Source organism: Aricia agestis, chromosome 15, assembly GCF_905147365.1.
Source record: "Aricia agestis chromosome 15, ilAriAges1.1, whole genome shotgun sequence".
NCBI classification, from domain to species: domain Eukaryota; kingdom Metazoa; phylum Arthropoda; class Insecta; order Lepidoptera; family Lycaenidae; genus Aricia; species Aricia agestis.
The window spans coordinates 14,191,484-14,216,928 of record NC_056420.1 but is presented as its reverse complement, the minus strand read 5'-3'; the positions used below and the strand labels follow the sequence as shown (position 1 = coordinate 14,216,928).

At 37.3% G+C, this 25,445-nt stretch overlaps 1 protein-coding gene across 1 annotated transcript; it reads right to left on the bottom strand.

The window, feature by feature from the left end:
- Nucleotides 1-1,419: 1,419 nt before the first annotated feature.
- LOC121734353 (integral membrane protein DGCR2/IDD) lies at nucleotides 1,420-24,594 on the bottom strand. The gene is made up of 3 exons (XM_042124888.1): nucleotides 24,520-24,594; nucleotides 2,510-2,658; nucleotides 1,420-1,816 (listed from the first exon to the last, which is right to left on the bottom strand). Exons 1-3 carry the CDS (start codon nucleotides 24,563-24,565, stop codon nucleotides 1,613-1,615), a joined length of 399 nt encoding a protein of 132 aa, XP_041980822.1. The 5' UTR covers nucleotides 24,566-24,594; the 3' UTR covers nucleotides 1,420-1,612.
- Nucleotides 24,595-25,445: the final 851 nt, after the last annotated feature.

Genomic DNA, 25,445 nt, shown 5'->3' with positions numbered 1-25,445 from the left:
AATAAGAAATTTTTGCACCAGAATTTTCAGTATTTTCATAGCTTACGATCAATTTCTAAAAATATCTAAGTAAACTATTTTATAGTTTGAAATTGGAATAGATAAAGTGAAATAGAGTGGTTCATGTTTCATAATTTATATACAAGGCTTTTAAAACAGGCACATATATTTTGAATTAATATTCATTAAATACGTTCGTGTAGCTAATCCACTCACTTTAAGGCATAATACACGAGGATTATACGTGTAGGGGTTGTATATTATACACAACTGGATTATAAACTTAAAATATTACCGTGGGAATTGGAATCCTTTGAAATGTGGGAATATAAATTCTAAATCCACTGACCTTAATAATAAAAAGATGAACATGTTTATAAACATATTATTAAGTCACACTTCGTGTTTTGGTTTGTCTGTCTAGCCGCTTTTTTACCGTATCGGACAGTGACAAAACAAAGACAATTCCGCTGACTTTTTCTGTTACATGGCTTTTCTAATATATCATACAAAGACAAATAGACCTTGTCTTGCTGTTTATTTTTATAATAATAATAATATCTAAGTATGGATTATTATAGGTACTCTACCAGAATTTGATGGGAAATTTTGATGGTAGATTTTCACTTATAATACCACAAGAGCTTCAAAATTATCGGATATTTCCCGATAGGTTCGTTGCAAACAAATGAAGGATTCAATTTTTGTCAGGTTAAAAAATCACGAGCGCGAAGCGCGAGTATTTTTCCTGAAAAACTTGACGACTTTATTTGTTTGCAGGGAACCTTGAGGGAAATGCCAGATAATTTTGAAGCTCGTGTGGTATTCGGGGGATTATTTTTCCGTCCCAAATGTCGGCCAATATAATTGCACCATGAGACACAATTGAATTCAACCTGTCAGTTTGACATGTTTGTCTTTTATATATAGCAACTACCAGAGAAAATTTTCAAAAAATTATCAGTACCTATAATACCATGTAGGTTGTACCACGTGACGTCGAATGGTGCAATTCTATTGGTCGATATTTGGGTCGGAAAAATAATCAAAAATATGTTTGATCATTGGATAAGTAAATTTTTAATATTTGCATGTTTCACACACAGAATGAGCCGCTATTAGGAGAAAAAGGATCAAAATGTTGTATTCCTATTACCCCGGTATTGGTAGAGTCAATTTATTTTCTCACTTTTTGCCATCAGATTCTGGTAGACCTATAGGTAAGTATATATTATTTTTATTATTGTACATCTTTTTATTGTTAAGGGTCTAGTAACTATTCCAATATTGTTAAAGAGGTAAAGTTCCATTATGAAGTTGTCTACCCATTTTGGTGTTATTTTGAAGGCCAATGGCCTAAATTTTGATATACGCAGGTACCTACGCATTGCTAATACTCTAGAAAAAGTGAAATTATTAAACCTGCCTAACCTTTATTGTCCAATCTAATTCGTAGTACCCTCAAAATGAAAAGGAGGTAGTCATCACCACGAAGCTCATAAAATAAATTGAGCAACCCATAACTTGCATCCTTTGATTCCGGTTTCTGTTATTATCCGGTTTTTTCCGAACGATAGCTAGTACTATCCGGTTTTAACCGGTATTGGTCGGTTCAAACCAGCGTTGCCATGGCGACGGCGAGCAGGGAGATGCCCGCTTTGAGCCTCGTGGAAGGTGTGATGTCTGCTGCTGAGGAGTTCCCCGACAGGATGAGAGCTCGGAGACGCTCCCTCTCTTGGTACTTGGCGTTTTCTCCCGGAGGGTCCAGGCATTCGAACTCACAGCACCGCTCGCCTACGCGGAATTTCGTGCAGAACTGTGAAATAATTCGATTATTTACTATTTAGGTAATAACTTTTTTTGTAAGTCTGAATTGCAACATCTTTGTGCCATCAGTGAAATTGGTTGAGGCAGAGTGGAGCAACGTAATTTAGTCGGGTCAAGACAATGCTAGTCATGGTCGGTTGAATGAATCCAAATAATTAGGGACCTAGGTTAGGCTCTATCTGCATATGAACCAATTTCTATGACGAAACATCTATCTAAGTATAGTCAATATTTTGACACTGAAATCATCATTATTTAAGGTCGAATTTTGACCTCTAGTAATATTATTTACTTAGTAATTAGTTGCATTCATCATTTGCATCGTTTTTCTTTTCTCGTAACGTAACACTCACAAAAAGAAATTTTCACACGGGATCTACTCACATAAGGAAAGAATACAGCCCCCCTAGACAAGTGGCAAAACGCTAACGCTAGCGCTAACGCTAACGCTACAAAATGTATGGATTTGACTTTAGTATTCGCTAGCAAAGCGATGACTTATGTCAAATCGCATACATTTTGTAGCGTTAGCGCTAGCGTTAGCGTTAGCGTTTTGCCACTTGTCTAGGGGGGCAGTTCCTCTACCTCAGATTTTCGTTTTTGTTAGGCTTTTCCTAAAGATCATGAAGTTAACTTGATTCAAAGAAAAAATCAGAATGTCGTGCCTGCATCCGTTACTTACATAAGGCGGATCACAGTATATGGCCTTGCACCACATGGGCTCGGAGTGGTAGCACACGCAGATGGAGCAGACGCCTGGCCCGGGGACGTATAACAGCCCGTGGCCCACCGTCTTGCCTTCCCAGTCGGTGCAGTCCTCCTCCACGCACGCTGGAACAGAGTGAAATGGCCTTTAATATTTCGGCCTATAACATGTCGGCCTTTAACTTTTTGACCTTTATGTTTTAGCCTTTATGTTTTGGCCTTTTATATTAAGGCCTTTAATGTGTCGGCCTTTAATACTTTGGCCTTTTATATTAAGGCCTTTAATATACGGTTTCACTTTGCAACGTCGCGACGCATTGCTCGGGGTGCATTTTGAAATGAGCCATTCAAAATTGGAACAGCCCAACATTGCGAGCTGTCTGTCAATGCAATGTGTATCTTCAATTGTAGTAAATAAAGTTAAGTTTCGAATGGCTCGTTCTCATTGCATCGACGCATCACGCGTCACGTTATAATGTGAACAGCCCCCGTAGACAAGTGGCAAAACGCTTACGCTAACGTTAACGCTAGCGCTACAAAATGTATGGAATTGACATTAGTATTCGCTAGCGAAGCGATGACTTATGTCAAATCGCATACATTTTGTAGCGCTAGCGTTAGCGTTAGCGTTAGCGCTTTGCCACTTGTCTACAGGCCCAGGTGCCTTACTCCCGAAAGTGATATCAACTTGATACGAGTCTGATTTCGATTTCGTTTTTGATGTCATTGTAACGCGTAGGAATTCCGGAACAAAATCGTATCAAAATCGAGATGTTGCCATGGCGTCTTGTCAACGTCGTTATGGCAACGTGGTATTGTTATTTTTTAAAATACGGTATAGATTTTTTTAAATATATATTTTATTAGAAGGTTACGAAAAATATGAAATACTAGCTGTTGCCCGCGACTTCGTCCGCGTCAACATAGTATAATAACAAAGATGGATAGTCCGCTAACAAATATGAAAAAAGTAAAATATAACCTCCTCCTTTTTGGAAGTCGGTTAAAAAGTAGCCTAAGTTATACCTTACTACATCAGCTATCTACCAAAAAAAGTCCCAGCAAAATAGCTCCAGCCGTTTCAGAGATTAGCCGGAACAAACAGACAGACAGACATACAGACAAAAATTGTAAAAAAATATGTTGTTTTGGTGTATGTACCTATATACATTCATATGCATGTAGTAAAAAACGGTTCTTTCAATATTACAAACAGACACTCCAATTTTATTTATGTATATGTATAGATGTATAGATGTATAGAAGATGTTACATAGATTATGTAATGTAGATGTGTTTTTTCGTCATACCATAAAAATACATTTTGTTTAGAAACTTTAGATGGATGTAAAATAAAATAAAAATAAATAAAAATTGTTTTATTTCTGAATAAATTTGAATCAAATATTTTCAGAATGTTGAACTACATGTTGCCTACCACCGGTTCGGGAACTAACCCGGCGAGAAGAACCGGCGTAAGAAACTCGCACGGGTGTGCCTATTTTCTACTTTAGTGGGTTTAAAATGGTAACATCTTGACATTAAACAAATATGTAAATTCTCTTTTGTAGTTACACTTAACATTGTCATAAGTATATTACATATTCTAGTAAGTATAAAATTTGTAAAATTTGTATCCCTGCATGCCAACATCAAAAGTTAGTTTTTATTTGGAAAATAATGGTCCGTCCGACGCACCTTACTTATTTATAAGTGGGAGAGCCATGCTTCGGCACGAATGGGCCGGCTCGACCGGAGAAATACCACGTTCTCACAGAAAACCGGCGTGAAACAGCGCTTGCGCTGTGTTTCGCCGAGTGAGTTTACCGGAGGCCCAATTCCCTTCCCTATCCTCCCCTATTCCCTTCCCTTCCCATCCCTACCCTCCCCTATTACCCTATTCCCCCTTTAAAGGCCGGCAACGCACCTGCAGCTCTTCTGATGCTGCGAGTGTCCATGGGCGACGGAAGTTGCTTTCCATCAGGTGGCCCGTTTGCTCGTTTGTCCCCTTCTTTCTTAAAAAAAACCTAAGTATAAAATATAAATGTTTTTGAGATTTCTGGAAGAAAATCCAGGAATCGCAAAAGGGTACATGCGGGCGAGCCAAGCTAAGCACGATACCAAACTTAAATGGGACCGTATAGCTGTAGAGCTCCATTGGTGGTGCCATCAACCACATTAAAAAAGCTTGCAGGCAAGCTATTATGTTAAAATAATAATGAATTAATATTTATTATCAACAAAAAATGAAACGACACCATACCAATCGATACCACAGTGACCCTAAAAACGTTTACAATACCTAACTCGGTAACAATCGATCTCAATAGATGTCGATGCCTCTGTTGCTACCGTGAAATTTGACGTTTGTACACGATCTGAAAGTCGATTCTCAGACAATTTTGTTTGTCGCGAGCACCTAAGATTTCGATTTGGGGAATGTTTCGATGCTGATTAGTTCCAAAACGAGCCACAGCCCGATCGTGCGCTAGCATAGCTGTCAGGAATAGCAAAATCCATTGAGGTTGATTAGTTTCAAACCGATCCGCAGCATGATCGTGCGCTATTTTAGATGTCTAAAGCATGTCTAAAGTGTCAAAAACCGTTGAAATCGAAAATCGAAATCGATATCAGTTTCGGGAGTAAGGCACCAGGTTTACAAAACTCTACTGATATAATATTATCTACCCTTTGGCCCCTTACGAATAAAACTATACTTACTTTGTTTTTCTTGTTTGTTATCAGAATCTCCTACATAATATTATGGATCGGTACAATCTATTTTAAGAAGAAGACATATCTGGTGTATTTAACCTTTGTGAATAGAACGATATGTTTATCATCATAATATTATCCTCTTGGGAAGGTAAGATTGTAGTCAACAAGGCTTGTTTACGCTGCCATACAAGCTTTTGTTGTTATCAAACTCTCACAGCTATCTCATCTATTTAATCCTTTAGGGCTGGCATAAAAAGTCAGTACTTAAGATGTGACCTGGTCTCAAGGCGCGGTTCGGTGATTGGTCCAAATTTTGACAGCCACCCATCACAGAGCCTGAACCGTGTCTTGAGACCGAGATGCATCTTGAGTACTGACTATTTATACCGGCCTTAATTTGCTTTAGTATTCACAATATTTGGTGTTCTACTTGTTTTTCTAATACTAGATGACGTAATTCGTTTATCACGCGGGAACCGTACATTTTTTCGGGATGAAAATATCCTATGTCCTTTCCCGGGACTCAAAGTATCTTTATAACACGGCAAAATCGGTTCAGCGGTTTGGCGTAAAGAGTTTAACAGACAGACACACTTTTGCATTTGTAACATTAATATGGATTATTCATTATTGTGTCACAGTTTCTCTTGGCATTATGATTTACCGAAATTTGACGTGACCGTTGTAGCATTAAACGCATGGACAGATTTTGTAGTATGTAAGTAGTTAGTTAATTTTTGTTTGAAAGCTGACATGATCGAGAATTTAATTATATAATAGTTCATAGCCCGCCCAGTGCTAGAAAAATGCTTACAAACTTTCAAGTTTGTATGTAACTTCATGTGATATCATCGGTTCAATATTTGGTGTTCTGATTCCTGATACTTATTCATGGAATTACCATAATAATTTATTGTCCTCAAAATTTGGTTCATGATAACCTTATTTTGTTGCATTCATACTATTTCCGAAGTTGCAAAAAATATAAAATAGGTAACCACAATTCCTTATGACCACCTTTGTTACCTGACCCTAATACTCGCTACTAACCCGAATAGGGTAGTTAGTTCAACTTAAACCTAAGGTTAAGTTAGCTCATTATGTGCAATTAGCGGAGTTCGGCGCGACTGGCGACCGTCGCTAATGAGTCGACCTCGTTATGTGAAGTCTGAAACTAATGTATGGGATTCCTGCAATCCACAAATACCTTATTCATAGTTCATACATCTATACTATGACTATAGATTATATCAAACAGTGTCTGCCGCACTCAGAGACGAATATTACTCAAATGTAATTAAATAACCTATCTAGACATAAGACCCATACTATGATATTATATTATCTGTCAAACTCTTCATTCAATTGTAATGTAAGTGTCCCCGTCTCTTTTGCCACTTTAATAGGTATATCGATTTTTTAATCGATTATTATTTGAGTTAATATACAGAGGAATGATAAATCTAAAGATACGTGCTTGCCAGGACAGCTAGTAATATATTATATTATTCTAAACTAAATCACTAAACAGGAACATAAATACATATCACATAAAATATAATTACCGAGTCACAAAATATCCCAAAGCGAACATTATCATTCCTCTGTTTCATGTCTGTTTCGAAAATCGATTAATTAGAATCGAGAATAAATTATGTACAACACTATTTGCTTCATTTGACAGAAAAATGAGAATATTGACTGTACCTCGAAACTAAGCGATGAGTGAATGTATCGATTGTTTTATTTCCATTGCGCGCTCAATAGCGGACAAACTGAACGGGTTCTATAATTTTCTAACTAAAGCGGCAATGTATTATGAATCATGCGGTACACACGCAGTTACGTAGATTTCATGGTAAAAACTACAACCACCCACGATTAACATTAAATAATTGATTTTAAAATAAAGGACACATGATTTAATAATAAAATTACTTACCGATGAAAAGAAACATATCCACTATTTAGACCAACGTTTCTAGTCGAATTTCCACAGCCCAATACGGCACAATTAGACATTTTTAGAATTCCGATTGACGTCCGATTCCGATAACGGTGGAGCGCAGACTAAAAAAGAACAGACTTTCGAAATTTTGACATTGTACAACGTTTGGGAACGCGATGGCACGCGAAGTACGTAAACATGGCAGTTCTAACTATATCCATTTCTGTGACAGTACCTGAATCGTTAAATGTCTCTGAATGTGACCGTTAAATAACTTTGTGTTTAGGCCTCTTACCTAATCACGTTTAACCTGTTATATCGATTTTGATGTCTGTAAAATAATTTACATACTACGATGTTACTACGATACTAAGATGACGGAAAAGAACAGCTTTTATCATGGAAAATTAATGGGTGATTAAACTAGATGACGCCCACAAGACCGTTGCGCAAATTATTCCTTTATCGCGCGGGAACCGTAAATCTTTCCGGGATAAAAGTATCCTATGACCATTCCTATAGGACTCAAAGTTTAAATTACAGAAAGGTCTCTAGTTTTCATCTGAACAATTATAGACAACAACCGCACATTGTATGTAAATTCATGTTTGTATTCAAAAGGCAAAATCACAATGCAAGATAATATTGTTTCGCGTATTCGCGTTTTATTATTCTTATCCAAATATTTAATGAATATTTTATAATTATTCTTATGTTAATTTCGTAACAACAATGAGTTCAGAGTTTTCCTAACGAAAATAAGAATCTCAAAATATCTCCATACCCAGCTTAATCGGTACATCGGTTTGGATGTGATGTGAAGAGGTAACAGACAGACAGACAGACGATATTACACTTTCCCGTATAATATTAGCATGGATTATGTATTTAATGCTAAGTAATATCTAAGTAATGATCCATTTACCGCCGTATCGAAGTCAGCGCTTAATCCATCATCTTGTCAACACTCAACGCTTCAATTGATTGATGAGCTGATGGCGTCTCATCTCCAGATTTTTGCACATGGGCCTTTAGCCTAGATGCCTTAGATAAGCTTACGATATTAACACCCTTACTAATAAAAATATTAGAAAAATAAATAACGTATAAAACAGCTATAACATAGTACCTACAACAAGATAATATTGGAAATTTAATGGTTTATAGGTGGTTTATACGTGGGAGAGCCATGCTTCGGCACGAATGGGCCAGCTCGACCGAAGAAATACCACGTTCTCACAGAAAACCGGCGTGAAACTGCGCTAGCGCTGTGTTTCGCCGAGTGAGTGAGTTTACCGGAGGCCCAATCCCCTACTTTATTCCCTTCCCTACCCTCCCCTAATTCCTTCTCATCCCTACCCTCTCCTATTACCCTATTCCCTCTTACAAGGCCGGCAACGCACCTGCAGCTCTTCTGATGCTGCGAGTGTCCATGGGCGACGGAAGTTGCTTACCATCAGGTGACCCGTTTGCTCGTTTGCCCCCTTATTTCATAAAAAAAAAGAAATAAGAAAATACATGAAGTTTTAAAAAAGTTTAATACTTTGGTACAAAATAAGGATGTAGACAAAAATGATGATAGCTATTATTATTACAATCTTTAATATTTGCCTACTTGCATCTTTTGTTTGTATCTAAAATACAAACAAAAAAAATGTCATTTCAAAGAATGTCAATCAAATTAAAATGTCATTTAAATAATTTAAGCAAAAATATGAGGTTGTTAACCACAAAAATCTTATAACGATGTTTGTACCAAATAAAACCTTACTCTATTTTATGGACGTATTTGAAACAATTTTATGGCTTTCCACTCGTGAAGGCCCTATGTAACGGCCTCATAGAGGTTCTTAAATCTTCTAAGATTAGGTAGGCTATAGATATATTCCAATGTTAATTAATTACCGTTTACCTACAGCAAAACCTGCTATTAATTCTATAGTTTCTAGTGCCTAGTTAGAAATCGTTAGAAAAGTGACATGGTCAATTTACTGCAAGCTACAACTGTAAGTTACTATTTTATTTCAAATTTTATATAACGGTATACACATTTAAATATTACTTATAAACGGTATACACATTTAATTATTACAGTATAGGTATATACATTTAAATATTAATTTCAATTTTGTTTTTTAAGTCTCGAGAACGGCTGAACCGATTTGGCTTTTAGTCTTGAAATATTAGTGGAAGGCCAGGGAAAGTTTATACGGTGAGAAAAAGGAGTTAAGTGATAAAGTTCACGGGTCATCTAAGTTTTAGATGAAATAGGATTGTGTGTTTTTACCTACGAATAATAAAAAATATGAAAACATGCATTACTCTCATACTTCAGCCGTTTTGAATTTGGTTCCTTTTCGCACACTAAAATATGACAATAACTACGAAACACTTTACATTCAAAAGGAAATAAAGCCGTTTACAATATTTAAAATAAAAACACAACATTGTGTACCGAATACATGCATGAAGTATGCATGTATTCACATTTTGTAAACTCTCGGACAAAATTTTTGACATAGTTACTCTTCCTTAGTTTATTATTCGTAGGCTTTTACAGAGAAATGAAAATACTAAAAGCTACATTCTAAAATCCACACAAACGATGCCAGCTACCCGAAGTACAATTACTCGTGCTTCACTTACTACTTAAGTATCTATAAATGTCAGAAACCATAGAAATAGAGTAATAACAATTAGCAGTTATAGTGAACTTGAAAACTCGCCGATTCAACCCAAAACCAGCGAAGAAGACCTACAGTTGTAAAGGGTTAGTGATAGGGCTTCCACTACCCTTACGGAAGGTTACACCGAATTTCACAGACAGTTTACCTAAGGGATTAACGAAATTCCACGTTAGTAACGGTTTAAGCCGAATTTGGTGCCAAATTTTAAAGTCTATAGACTAAAGTCTATAGACTTTAAAAAGTCTTGAAAATGTTTCTATAGTCTATACTCTATACACCGAATTACACCGAATTTCACAGACAGTTTACCTAAGGGATTAACGAAATTCCACGTTAGTAACGGTTTAAGCCGAATTTGGTGCCAAATTTTAAAGTCTTATAGACTACTAGCTGTTGCCCGCGACTTCGTCCGCGTGGACTTCAGTTTATAGCGCGCGATGTCAACAAAATTGGTGTCAAAAGCTTTTATAAAAAAAACCCTGGTACCCCTTAAATCAATACAGCTGTGCAGTGTGCAAACAATAAGTACTTCATTTTTGTATGTTAAACTTTATATATTATGCCAAATTTTAAAGCTTATTTAGCCCCCCAATTACACAACTTTACCCATAAACTATTTATCATTGATAGGTTTAGCCCCAATTTCACCAACGTCTGTTAGTGTTAACAGCTTGTTAAATTATCCTGTCTTCTCTTTCATTCATATGAAAAACGAAACAGCTAACGTGATACTAATTCGAGCATTAACTTTAACAGTCGTTGGTGAAATTTGGTCTTAAGGTTACGTCACTGCCTACACAGATAAAGTACTGAGTTATTTAATACCGTAGAATAGATATAACAATCGAAAAAAATCGAGACTTAAATGTAAGATGATACCACCTCTTATAGAAAGACTTTTGAGCAAGCGTCAGCGCGATGTAGAAGACGCACGGCGCCATCTATTATGAATTTTTTGAACAAATTTACGACCCTTACAACCCTTTTTTCCAGTAAAAAAGTAGCCTATGTCCTTTCTCAGGCTTTAGACTATCAGTATACAAAATTTCATTACAATCGGTTCGGTAGTTTTGGCGTTTGGCGTGAAAGCGAGACTGACAGACAGACAGACAGACAGAGATACTTTCGCATTCATAATATTAGTACAGATTATGTGCACACTGCACAGCTGTTTTTGGGTATTTTGATTAATTAAGGGCCGCGCTACACCGGAATGGCAGCGGCGAGGCGAGCACTTTCAGCGCTGCCATTCCGGTGTAGCGCGCTGCGCGGCCCTAAGAGGGGTACCACTTACCAGGGTTTTTAAAAAGTTTTTAAATTTGACACAAATTTTGTTGACACCGCGTGCTATAAACTAAAGTCTACGCGGACGCAGTCGCGGGCAACAGCTAGTTATGAATAAAAACAATAATATATAATAAAGTAGGTATGATTAGTTCTGTTATAATAATGAAGTAAAAAATAAAGCGCCATCTGTTTTCATATATTAGAATTAAAATGTAAAAATATTTTCTGGATGGAATATAGGCCAACACAACACACTCGAACTCCTTAGAAATGCAGTAGGAGTTCTATAAGATAAGATAGATTGATTATTATTATAGCAAGTGATAATATTAATTAACATAATATTCTAACGTATTAAAAACTATAAACAAAAACATAATAACTAATAAGTATGATTAGTTCTATGTTACAACGAAGTAAAAAAAAAGCGCCATCTGTTGAATCGTATTAGAACTAAAATGTTCATTGCATCGCGTCGATATATTTCTGGATTTTTTATAATATTATACATAAAATATATTTAAGATTTTTGAAATATTATTTTAATACACATCCAAGACCCAGGAACATTGAAAACTTTTTGTTCCGCCTGCGGGACTCGAACCCAGGACCCCCGGGATGAGCGCTGGCCACGCGCAATGCGAAGTAATTTTCATCGATATTTTCATGGAAATAAGATATTTTCCCACATCAAAATGTAGCCTATGTCCTTTCTCAGACTCTAGAATAACTGTGTACAAAATTTCATTGCAATCGGTTCAGTAGTTTTGGCGTGAAAGCGAGACAGACAGACAGACAGACAGACAGACAGACAGACAGACAGACAGACAGACAGAGATACTTTCGCATTTATAATATTAGTATAGATAGTCTATAGTCTTGAAAATGTTTCTATAGTCTATACTCTATAATAATGAAAATCTTTACTGTATAATAAAGAATCACCAGCCTGCTTAGGGCTTAGCTTGCTGCCATAAAAAGAGTTTCTTTCTACTGTGCTTTCTACAGAAGAAAAGACAAAAATGCAGATAGACAAAGCAAATATTTTTCTCAGTCTGTCATTATTTCTATTGCTTTACATAAAATGTGAAATTTGAATTTTACTGTGCTCATGCCTTAGCTATCCATCAATCTATATCTGCAGACTTATCTGCAGATAGAGATTGATGGATATGTTGACCGCTAAACAGATTTTGATTAAAATTGGCACCGAGGTACTCTGAGTTCCGGGAAAGGACACATGATAGTCTTTATCCTGGCAAACTATTCGAAATTCGGAAAAAAATGCGTCAAGCCTCTAGTTTCTTATTCGTTTTTGTACAATGTACAGTCAGGAAACTATGTGAATTAATCATTATATTGCAACTGCGATTGTAGAGCGTCGTGTTAAGTGTTATGTGTACAATGTACCACTTGTAAACCTTATCATGATAGTCATAAGGTCAATTATCATTACAGCCATGTAACGTCGAAACTCTGAATACATTAAAGCAAAATATGATAATGAGTTTGTTGCCAAATTATCTGTTGAATAAGCATTTTATTTTGGCTGTTTTAGGTCTTTAATTAATGACTAAATGTTCCAACCATATCCTACTGGAAGAAAGCATTTTTTGGACTAAGACTTTGATGTCTGTCCGTGCGTCTGTCTGTCTTCAGGCTGTATCTCAAGAACCGCTAAAGCTAGACTTCAGAATTTTTCACAGATTGTGTATATATATTCTCTTGCCGCTATAACAACAAATACTAAAAACAAAACAAAATTAATATTTAAGGGGGGCTGTTTGCGTTTTTAACCGACTTCCAAAAAGGAGGAGGTTATATGTTCGTCTGTATATTTTTTTTTCGATATCATTAATGGCAACAGGTAGGCACATAATATTTTCTAGGCCTAGACTTTAATAATTAATAATAAAATTAAAATATTTAAGTGGGGCTCCCATACAAAAACACAAATTTTTGCCTACTTCAACTCTTTAACGATACGGAGCCTGACTCGCACTTGGCCGATTTTTATTCTGTGCCTATGAAATCTGTCCAGTATTCTGTATTAGTTTTATACTAAGAAACAAACTTTTTCTCTTTATAATATGAGTAATTTCGTATTTAAGATTATTAAATCTGTTACTGTTTAAGTCATCCTCCAAAGCGGGATGTCACTATCAGTAACACTGCGTGGTAAAAAGAGAAGCGTGATTTGAAGTGGTTTAGCCAGTGGTTTAGTGGTTTGAATGTCATTCTACATCCAAGATACGTCCACACCAATGCGTGCAACGCTGCTACAACTGTCCTCACCATTGACCTCCTTTCAACTAGAATTGATATTAAGAGAAAAGAAGCTTTTATCTAAATGCACTAAGTTACAGGATAAATTAAAAAAAGAGGCTACTTATTCGAAATCTAAGGGCACAAAATAAACGCACAAAAAATAAAATTATAACAACAATCAGGTGCAGGTGATCAGCCTACATTGTCCTAACCAAACTTGTAAATAACATGTTTCCAACGCGGGAATCGAACCCACGACCTCCGAGTCAAGAGTTGCGCTCTAATTCACTGGACCCACACTGGACCATCATCAATTGGTATTCTAATTAGGCGCAGCGCAGACGACAGACTATCCGTGACGCACTTTTTAGTCCGTGGAAATAGAACTTATGCGGCAATTATAATATTATATGTGTTGTGTAGTTAAAATAGCATTTTGTATCGTAGTGCTTTATTTGTAAAGAATAGTAATGAAGTGACGTAAATAAGCTCGGTACTATGGCAACGACCAAAAGTAGCATAGATAAAGTATATGTCAGCTCTCCCCCGCTATTCCAGAATGCCTTGCGTAGGCAAGAGCTGCTGTAGGTTACTTCATACAGCAACTGCTACAGCATCCGTAACATTGGTTTTAGGTTGGTATCCGCCTCCTCCTCCTTTATTCGATGTAAATTGCAGTGGCTCTTTTCTTGTAGGTCTCTCGTATATTCTTGAAGTGTGTTTGTGATTTTGTATATGGAAATGAATCCCTTCTTTCTCACGTATCCCTATTCGCTTCTTCTTTTTTTCTTTCCATTTATGCTTACGTACCTTGAACTTGTTTTTGTTTTTCGTTGTTTGTTGTATTTCTTTGGAATATACCAGATATGAAATATTTTTCGCTCCTCCTTGCATAGTAACCATTATTTTGTATTCGCTCCGTTCTATATATTTTCTTTTCCGAATGTCATTTGTATCTTTTTCTTCCTTCAATGTTGTATATTGTATTCTGTCAGAGGAATCGTATTCGCATCGTGTATTCATATTTTCTTGTAGTAGTTTTTCGCTCTGTGTGCTCGGCTCCGTAGGTGTACATGTTAATGGCTTATGTATGACGCCATCAGTTGTAGCTGGATCCTCAAAATATTTCGTAGACTGTAGGTTTTCCTTGCTTGAATATTCTTCCGATATATTGCAGCGTGTAGGTTTATTCTCAGTAATATGTAATTGAAAACTTCGTGAAGTTTGAGAATTAGTTTCAATTCGTTGTTGTATATTAAGGAGTTTTAGTTTGATGGATATGAATTCCTCCTCAATGTCGTGCATTGTTTCAATTTCATCTTCTAATTCTTCATCAGGTATTTCACATATTATGTTCTGTTGTAGTTCTCGAAGTAATTGGAAGTCTTCGTGTAGGCGTTGTAGTCTGACATGAGCCTCTGCGTAATCAAGATCCTCATGTAGTGTGTTTATGTATAATTCCCACCTCGAAAATTGTGCGCGTATAGAGGCGCGAATCCTCTTCCAATTCTTCAAGTTTGCAATCATCCTCGTCGCCAACTCTGTTGTGTAGTTAAAATAGCATTTTGTATCGTAGTGCTTTATTTGTAAAGAATAGTAATGAAGTGACGTAAATAAGCTCGGTACTATGGCAACGACCAAAAGTAGCATAGATAAAGTATATGTCAATATGTATGATCGATATTTTGTCGAATTACAAGATGTATGTAGGTACATCACTAACACGCACACGTAAACGTAATTGTATACACAGATGTAAATCAATTTTGGTGACGTTCGACAGCTCGAGATTGTTTCTCTATTCCGATAGGTATACTAACTTTATTATAGTGTTCGATGTGCCATAATTATTGTGTCATATTGGTGATTGGTCTGATCTGACTCTAATCTGACGTCATTCTAAACTCCATTCAAATCCTTTAGTTTTCTAGCAAAACTGTCACCATTGCTAGCAATTCCTTCAAGCTAAATAGTAGCTGTATTTCTGTAGCAAAAACAGGGCCAAACCAAAAGTCAATCACGTGGGTTTACATTGCTTATAATAGTCTCGAAATAAACGAAATGTCTCGGGGAACGAACTGGCTCGGGGAAAGAACATCTGGTGTACGACACGGTCGCCGCGTATTGAGTTCTGGGGAACTTTACTAAAATTATTGTGTACACAGAGTCTAGCAGGAGTAATAACAACTACGTATTTGTTACTCTTGACATTACAACTTTGCATAGATTGTGGATTATTTATACAGTATTTTCAGAGCGAAGTAACCACTCTTCAAATACTGTAGTGCCTGGGACAAGGTTTTAAATGTCCGTATGGTTGCCCAAGCACATACGGCATTCTCGTAACATAGTCGGCCTAGTCCAGAGGAATGAGCAGGTCAATACATCTGGGACCAACTATGTGCGGGTTTCCTCACGATGTTTTCCTTCACCGTACGAGCGTCCGTATTGTGTACTTGAGATCAGAAAATGTCTCATTGGTACACGCCTCCACCCGGGATCGAACCTGCACCCTCACGAGTGCGAACCAACGGTCTGTGCTGGCACATAAGCAATTTCCCTTTACAGTTTTTAGCAGGAAAAGCTGAATTTTAACTTTCGATAACGTTACGAGTACGCAGCTATTTCTGTCAAGCTCACAGTTAATATTTTGTTTACAGAACACCAAACTGTATACCCTGAAGACTTAATTATTCAGATATGCAGGAAATGTTTGCACAGCTGTAAACAAACAAACTGTATATTATGCTATGATTTTAATTTGAAGATATATTTAGCGTTAGGCATATATTCTATATTTCAGACTAATATTATAAATGCAAAAATATGTCTGTCTGTCTCACTTTTGTTAAATTGCTTAATCAATTTTAATTAATCGGCGAGTTTTAGAGGCTGGTACCGCCAAGATTTTGTTGTGTGCCGTACGTGGCGACGCATTGATACTATGGCGCACACATACAAGCCGCGCGCGGTGCCTTTGTATGAACTTATGAAGATAACTGACTTCCCCTCCTTTTACTCTGGTAGTTCGGAAATGAGCCTAAACCGCACTAAGCGACACTACGCTGTCGCAAAGCGACGCGACACTACATAATATTATTCGACAGTACTGTATGGTACTGACGTTTTATGTGGTTTAGCTCCACTGACCGCGAAGTGCGACTCAGTTCGATTTCATAAAAAGAATATTTGGAAGTGACGTGTCATGTCGCTCCTCTCAAATGCCAGTACCGAATTCATATTTTTATAAGTGTAGGCCACTTTATTTCCGCCTCATGTACGAAATCTCCAGGGCCTCTATAGACGCTGCCGCCCCTAGGCCGCAGCCCGCAGCCTATACGACCTATTTATAAATCCGGTGCTGCCTAGTGCAGTCACACCTTAAGTATACCGTACTTATAAGATATTTAACGAAAACCTCCAGCGTAGTTCAACTAGATTAGTGCGGAATTAGCCCCAGAGCGGAAATGACGTCACCGCACCGGATATTAATTGCATTTCCGCAAACCGAAATTCGAACACGACCAATTTTACCTGGCCGTCAGGCCGAGCTATCATGGCACGAATGGCTTAATAGAAAATATATTATAGCGTAAAAAAACTGTTGCATTTTGAGGTATTTTGAATAGTGAAAAGTGACTACGGTTTACCTTAAAAGGGATAAAGATGCAATTTTAACTGCTTTAAGTGATTTAATCCGTCAATCCCCAAGCGGCACCCGGCTGTTGAAAAACAATTGAAAATCTATTGTTTTTTTTTATAAAATAAGGAGGCAAACGAGCAAATGGGTCACCTGATGGTAAGCAACTACCGTCGCCCATGGACACTCGCAACATCAGAAGAGCTGCAGGTGCGTTGCCGGCCTTTTAAGAGGGAATACGCTGTCTTCTTGAAGGTTTGCAGATCGTATAGGTCCGGAAATACTGCTGGCGACAGTTCGTTCCAGAGTTTTACAGTGCGCGGCAGAAAGTTACGCGAAAAACGCACGGTGGAAGACTGCCACTCATCAAGGTGATGAGGGTTGTGTCTGCGATTCCCAAGATCGAGGTATTAATAGTCAACGTACTTGCAACTCTTCTGAGGTTGCGAGTGTAGTTGCTTTGGTCGGATTACCTACTGTGCTAGAAGCGCCTTCTGCTCTGACTCGTGTGAGTATTCCCTATTATACCATTTTGTACTTTGATAGAGATCAGCCCTAGTAGACAAGTGGCAAGCGATTATCGTAAACGCTAACAAAATGTATGCGATTTGACATAAGTCATCGCTTCGTAAAATTCCATATATTTTGTGACGTTGGCGTTGGCGTTTACGATAATCGCTTGTCTGGATTAAACAAGGAACCAAGCCGCATTAAACATGTAGTGGAATTGCGGTACTCAGTCTAGAAATTCAACACAACATGACATATTGAATCGTCTATTTTAAATTGTTTCGACGACAAACCTAAAAGTTACGGTCAACCGAGTCCAATTTGTTTTTTACGAGCTGAAACTATTTATTTGTGAAAACTAATTCTATACAATACTAGATTTTTCCTAAAACTTTTCTAGCCATATAATTCGGACGTTGTTGATTGAAGTTGGTCTAAAAATGTTGCTAATAGGCGCCACATACATATTTTTTCGCAAACCAAGTTTCGACTTACGAGCACAGCTTAGACAGAATATAACATACACCCACAAAAACACACGAACAGCTGACAGGTCAGTATCTATACAAATCTATGTGTTGATCATACGCGTCTTTATAGCTATGTGAACTATCCATATTCCATATCCATACTTCCAAGTTCCATACTATAATACTATGAATGCGAAAGTGTGTCTGTCTGTCTGTCCGTCTGCCTGTTCAAGCCCAAACCGCTGAACCGATTTTGCTGAAATTTGGTATGGAGATACTTTGAGTCCCGGGAAAGGACATAGGATACTTTTTATCCCGAAAAAGTGCACAGTTCCCGTGCGATAAACGAATTTTGGCGCAACGGAGTTGCGGGCGTCGCGCGTCGTCTAGTATTAGATAAACTTTTCACCAAGTGTTTTGCCACTGACCTGAATATAATTTAAAATTCTACACAAATCAATATCAATATCGATTGCTAGTTCGCCGGTAATGAAAAGAGACTTAATAATAAATGAATCGAGTTGATTGCAGCGCAAAGAAAAATGAGTCGAGTGAGAGGCACCGCTCGACAGCTACATCCTTTTCTTTCATCTAATTCTGTCGTTCCACTGTGGACTGTTAACGTGATAGAAAGGTAGAAACTGGAACTGCAATTAGAACATAATATTGTGAGGGTTTGTTTGCGTCACCGTACACTTTTCCGGGATAAAAGTATCCTATGTTCTATCCCGGGACTCAAGTAGCTCCATCATCATCATCATAACAGCCTATAGTCGTCCACTGCTGGACATAGGCCTCTCTCAATGAACGCCAAGATGACCGATCTCCTGCTACTCGCATCCAACATGGGCCTGCAACTAGGCGGAGATCATCGTCCCACCTAGTTGGAGGTCGACCTACACCCCGATTTCCCAGCCTTGGTCTCCATTCCAAAGTAGCTCCATACCAATCAGAAAAATAGACAGACTAACACACTTTCGTTTTTATAATATTGGTACGGATTGTTTAACCCGACTTTTATAATTAAAATCCCTGCAGTCTATCCGTTGCAAATACGACTTTTACTTTCAGACAACTTTGCCTCTTTACGACTTTAGTGATTTTTCATTCCTTTCTTTTAAAAGTTTGACGTCATTTCTTTTTGGCCTTTTCACCGTGACTAGCGCTTGTATTACAGTTTCCTATTGGCCCAGTGAAACACATTTATAATGCATATAGGCCGGCCGGCGCTGCCAAATGTACGGAGACTTAGTTCGAGCTAGAAAAGTTTTATGTTAGTTAAAGCCTACAGCTAAGGTTTTATTATGACGACCTCTGTGGCTCAGGGCTGATGGTTGCTCAAGCCGGGGGTCGCGGGTTCGAATCCCACCGACGGAACCAAAAGTTTTTGTAAATTCCTGGGTCATGGATGTGTATTAAATGTGTGTATCATATAATAAAAATCTTAAATATATGTATAGTATTAAATATATTTCCGTTGTCTGGTACCTGTAACACAAGTCCTTCAGGTACATACCATGGGGCCATACTGACGTGGTGTGAAGTGTCCATAGATATTATTATTATTATTTATGTTAAATATGAAAATGTGATCCTATGGCGTATAAAAAATATTATTCTTATACATAATATTATAGATCTTCTTAAAAACGAATATTAATTTGACAAATCTTCTAAAATACTACCTATTTGCCGGAGATGAATATTTAGCCACTGATTAACAATTATTCTATAATAGTACAAATGAATGCATTGTAACGCCGCATGATGCTGATTGCTTTTCCTCTAGAATAGATAAATTCCCGTTAAGAAATCTTAGAAAATGGACACTAGTGCTTCTAGTTTAACACACAGGTAGGAACTAGTGTTAACTGAGGGGCTCTTTCGCCACTTCCTGATAAGTGCCGGATAGGCTATCCATAAATTTTTTGACAGATTCTTCATACTCTATCTGTCAAGTTAAGTGGTGGATACCCTATCCGGTACTTATCAGGAAGTGGTGAAACAGGCTCTATGTCTAGGTTCAGAGTATTTGTGTGCTATGAGATTTCAAAACAGTGTACGAGTAGCCATAGTGCTACGCGGCTCAGAGGCCGTAGCCAAAGTCCCTTTCGTTAAAAACGGCGACGAAATTCGTTATCAAAATGTATGGGATTTGACATTAGTCTTCGAAAGCGAAATGTCATTTAGCGATGACTTATGTCAAACTGCATACATTTTAATAACGAATTTCGTCATCGTTTTTAACGAATTAAAGGACTTTGTCTGAGGGGGCAGGACATGAGAAAGTCCTGTCGATTTCTCCAATTTCCAGAAGTTAGAACATGAATTCAGATATGCCATGTAGAGGATATAGCAAAACAAGTGATAATACATGGTACATATGATGAGCCCCTTGTATAGAGTTTACTGTGAAAGTAGCAGCGCTGAAATAGTAAAGTAAAGTGAATATACAATACATCCAGCTACAAATTGACTACATACTACACCATGACATAATAATATGTAGTATATTTTGTATGCAGGGATCTCAGCTGAAATAGTGACAGTTTTGTCACACAACCGTGCCATGAATAATGTATGTATGACCGCACAGCTTGCGCTTTGTATGCATTAGTAATGGCACGATAATATACACCGTGACTATGCTTTTAATATAAGATTAAATACAGCTTTGATGCGGTTTTGGCGCAGTCTCTGTTAAAGCTAAATAATGGTGGACAAATTACAAACTTTTTTTGTGTTTCTGAAAATCATAAAATCAGAATAATACGATGAACTATCCATACTTTCATACTAACATTAAAGTATGTCGTTTTGTCTGTCTGTCTGTTACCTCTTCACGTCCAGACCGCTGAGCCGATTTTGCTAAAATTTCAAATTTGGTACGGAGATACATTGAGTTTCGAGCAAAGACAAAGGATTCTTTTTATCCCGCATTCCCCATTATGTTCTCGCGCGGTAAATTTTGGCGCAACAGAGTGGTTTGAAGGTGAAGACATAATTTCGCATTTATATCATTAAGTATGGAATAACACCTAAGGAGTTTCTACATACAGCTTCTAAAAACTATTACTGGAGTTCCGCATCGAAGGAAACGATGTCTCTACCCAAGGGAGACAAGCAAGAGCCTCTTTAGCTCGTGTTACATTAAAAACTCCGATGTTATAGATATTTACAGCTCGCTCGTATTTTCAGGTCATATTACATTGAAAAGTCTCTGTTTTCGGCTATAATTTTAGCCTGTATTACATCGAGAATTTGTGGATGGTTGATACCCAACTACGCTACACAAGGTTATTTATACATTTTTTTTGTGATGTTCGTATGTATGTTACATATTATTTGTTTAAGAAGCTACTAGAAGAGTTAAAAACCTGCGTGTTGGATCTAGATTTTTTAGATCCTTTGCGTTATGTGTAGCCATAAATGCTACGCAGCACAAATATTATATTCCGTAACACATGAGCACTAGGAAATATATAAAATTATATTAAAGGAAGTATATAAAATTTTGCAAAACAACGTTTACCGGGACAGCTAGTCTGACAATTTATATGTGGGAGAGAAATGCTTCGGCACGAATGGGCCGGCTCGACCGGAGAAATACCACGTTCTCACAGAAAACCGGCGTGAAACAGCGCTTGCGCTGTGTTTCGCCGAGTGAGTGAGTTTACCGGAGGCCCAATCCCCTACCCTATTCCCTTCCCTACCCTCCCCTATTCCCTTCCATTCTCTACTCTCCCCTATTCCCTTCCGTTTCCTTCCTTACCCTCCCCTATTACCCTGTTCCCTCTTAAAAGGCCGGCAACGCACTTGCAGCTCTTCTGATGCTGCGAGTGTCCATGGGCGACGGAAGTTGCTTTCCATCAGGTGACCCGTTTGCTCGTTTTGCCCCTTTATTTCATTAAAAAAAAGACAATATTTTTATTTAGTTCCAAAAAAAAAATGTTCTTGATTTTTTCAATTAAAAAGTAAGTACTTTTAAATTAATAAGACGTGTTTCTCAGAGGCGAAGACAGTGCACCGTCAACATCTTCGCCGACGCCGCGCGCCGCGTAGCGCAATACGGAAGAGGTTGCGTTTACTTACTCATCTAAATTTTCATATTATTAATATACTTAAAATTATAGATTTGATTTTTAACCCTAATACTGTTAGCATAGACTACTAAACAGCTTAGTAGCTGTTTAGTAGTCTATAACAGAATACTTCGTAGTCGAAACTACATAGCCGTTTACAAAAGAATTGTAAGTCACAAAATGTATTTCTCGTAAGCGATTTTGTAATCTTTTGAGAAATAAAGAATCTTTAAACCTAAACCTAGATATTATTATAATGAGAGAGCACCATTAGCAACTTTATAATTATTCAGCACAGTGTACAGTCCCAAGGGTTTATTTTGCGCTTACGAGGTCGCGGAAAACATTCATGACATGTCTAAAATTATGATAAAGGTAATATTCATTAGAGCGGGTATACTGTACCAGCTCTTAGTTTGTTTTAGTACCATTACATAGTCTGTCAAGAAAGTGAAGAAATTAAAAAGTGGCAACATCGTAGTGTCATCCCTTTCAAATCAATCTAAGAAAAAAGGGATGACACTATGATGTTGCCACTTTATAATTTCTTCACTTTCTTGACGGACTATACATCATGCTGCATTTGATGAAAGCTAAAAACGTAAAGTTATCTTGGTATCCATGGACGTATTGGTATCGTTTAACAATATCACAATATTATTATTTTTAAGACAGAACTAAGTATATAAAATATATACGCTTTTAACAACATACATTTTCCCACGAAAATTCACAAAAACCTCAGCAGCAACATGAGCTGAGAAAAAAAATATGGAAAGAACGAATTTATGGAAAGATGTAGGGAACAATTCATGGAAAGAACAATTTATCTCAGCCGCCATTCTTTATCTCCTTTGTGCTGTCGCGTGTTATCGTCATTTAGATCTACCCCCGTTTGGCCAATCTTGTGGAGGTTAAAGTTTGTTTACATTTATTCAAGTGGCTTAATTTGAAAACTCCTATGTTAGGAGAGCCGTGAGGCATTTTAAGTGCGTATTACAAACGTAAAAGTTCAAAGAGTGTTCGGCTGTTAGTGTTTAGTGTCTTTTACCTATTTATGTTTAATCCGCTGAACCGATTAAGATAATATATTTTGGTAGATACTTTGGATCCTGGGAAAGAATATATTATAGTTTATATCACGGAAAATGTACAGGTTACAGGATGTGTAGTGCGAAAAACGGATCGAGTCGCGGGTTACATTCGACCTTACAACAATTATTGTGAACGCGAAAATGTGTCTGCTTTTCTGTCTGTTACCCCTTCAAAGTTAAAGAGCGGAACCGATTTTAATGAAATTCTGTCTGATACTTTGAAGTTCGGATAAACTAGCTAAAAGCTCGCGTCATCGCACCTTGACTGACTGTGATACAACATCCACATCTTCTTCTATCTATATATATAAAACTCAAAGGTGACTGACTGATTGACATAGTGATATATCAACGCACAGCCCAAACCACTAGACGGATCGGGCTGAAATTTGGCATGCAGGTAGATGTTATGACGTAGGCATCCGCTAAGAAAGGATTTTGATAAATTCCAACCCCAAGGGGTTCAAACAGGGGATGAAAGTTTGTATATAATAATACTTCTTAATGCGAGCGAAGCCGCGGGCAAAAGCTCGTATAAATAAAAATTACAACGTTAAAGCACAAATCAATAGGCGTGATAGTTTTTTCGTAAATTGTACCACAAAATATTCAGGTTGTGGGATATACTAGGGCTCGCTTCGCTCGCCCTGATAAATAAATTCACTCCGAAAAAATATAGGTTACCAAGATAAACTTAATATGTTGAATTTGCGGACCAAATATTGTTTAATTAAGATACTCACAAACTGTAAACTGTCCTCTTTATAATTTTATCGTAGGTATAGGTATCGTCGTAATAATTTTATAGCGACCATTACTTATCCTGAGCTCCGGAAACAATGCGAGGCACACAATATGCGATCATTAATATTTTGCGCCATTGAATAATAACTTTACCTTACTGGCATTATATTACACTTATTTTGCTTTTATCTACAAAATTTAACAATAAAAATATCTAATTTTTATATTTCATTTGTGAAATATTTGTTAAAGCATGTACCGCATAATATGCAATATCACATTTTTGTTTATTTTTAATTAGCATGATAAGACGCGATGTGAACTCTGAACACTTTCTACGAAATTGTTTACAATGCAAATTGCACCGCTATAACTTACGAAGCGGAGAAAACAACAACATTGCGAAAACACTTCACTCATTAAACCATTGCATTTATTTCACAAATAAAAATTTTTCACAGTCCTGGCTGTTGGCAAAAATGCTGTTTAATTTTGCAAGTTAAAGAAGAAGACGTTCGAAATTTAAATTTCAAACTCACCGACGAACGTGACGAGTAGCGCGAGGGCCAGCGCGACGCGAGTCATGGCTGACACTGGCCGCAGCGGACTGAGCCCCGCGCCCCCGAATGCGGCACTGCGCTCTACGTTCACAGCTATTTTGCCTCTAGCACACCCTTATGGGGAGGAAATAAGGATCTTTATGAGAAACTGTTAAGCCAACACTAAAGGAACATAGCGTACGACATGCAGTGAATAGTGATACCTGGCGACTCGGTGTAGACACTTTTCTGTTTCGGCAGTCGGCATTGTTTCAATACGACTATACGATGCGCTTTTCTATTTAAATATACAACTTCCATTAGAAGATTTTTGGCATCATACAATTGTGTGTTTATTACTGAATAATGAAGTTTTCAAAGAATTCCGGTCAAGCACAAAGTCACAATTTTTGCAAACGAGGTGGAGTTTTATTCTAGGGCTATTTAAAAAGTTTAATAATCGAGGACAAAGCAATTCGACACTCAACACAGCTGCAAGTTACAGGCGCAAGGACACAATAATGTATTTTACTACATTTAAATAACATAAAAGTTAATGAAAGTTGGAAAATGTCCAAATATGCTAAGTTCGTATTTTACAAACGAGCTTTTTGCTTTATTTATATATATTCAGTTCAAAATATGATAGAAATACTTTAAAACTGTAAGCACGTATTACAAAAACCAAACAGAAGTTTGCTTTCAATACCCCTATAAACGGGATAAAAGTAATTATATTCAGTTCGAACCGGTTCGAGTTGGTTTTGTCATTTTGTGAACTTCTGCGTTGGTCGTGAACATTCAAAATCACAAACTATGTGAGGTGAACTAGTTTGGAGCGAGTAAAACCAGTTTGACGTGAATAAAACCGGTTTGAGCCAAATAAAACAGCTTCGAGGCGGATAAAACCAGTTTGAGGTGAATAA

Bases quoted from the DNA above. Each gene is read 5' to 3' on its own strand.
- LOC121734353 (XM_042124888.1), bottom strand. From the start codon at position 24,565: ATGACTCGCGTCGCGCTGGCCCTCGCGCTACTCGTCACGTTCGTCG. The intron at 2,659-24,519 runs GTGAGTTTGAAA...ACTCTGTTCCAG, and splicing joins GCTACTCGTCACGTTCGTCG to CGTGCGTGGAGGAGGACTGC. The intron at 1,817-2,509 runs GTAAGTAACGGA...ATTATTTCACAG, and splicing joins TATACTGTGATCCGCCTTAT to TTCTGCACGAAATTCCGCGT.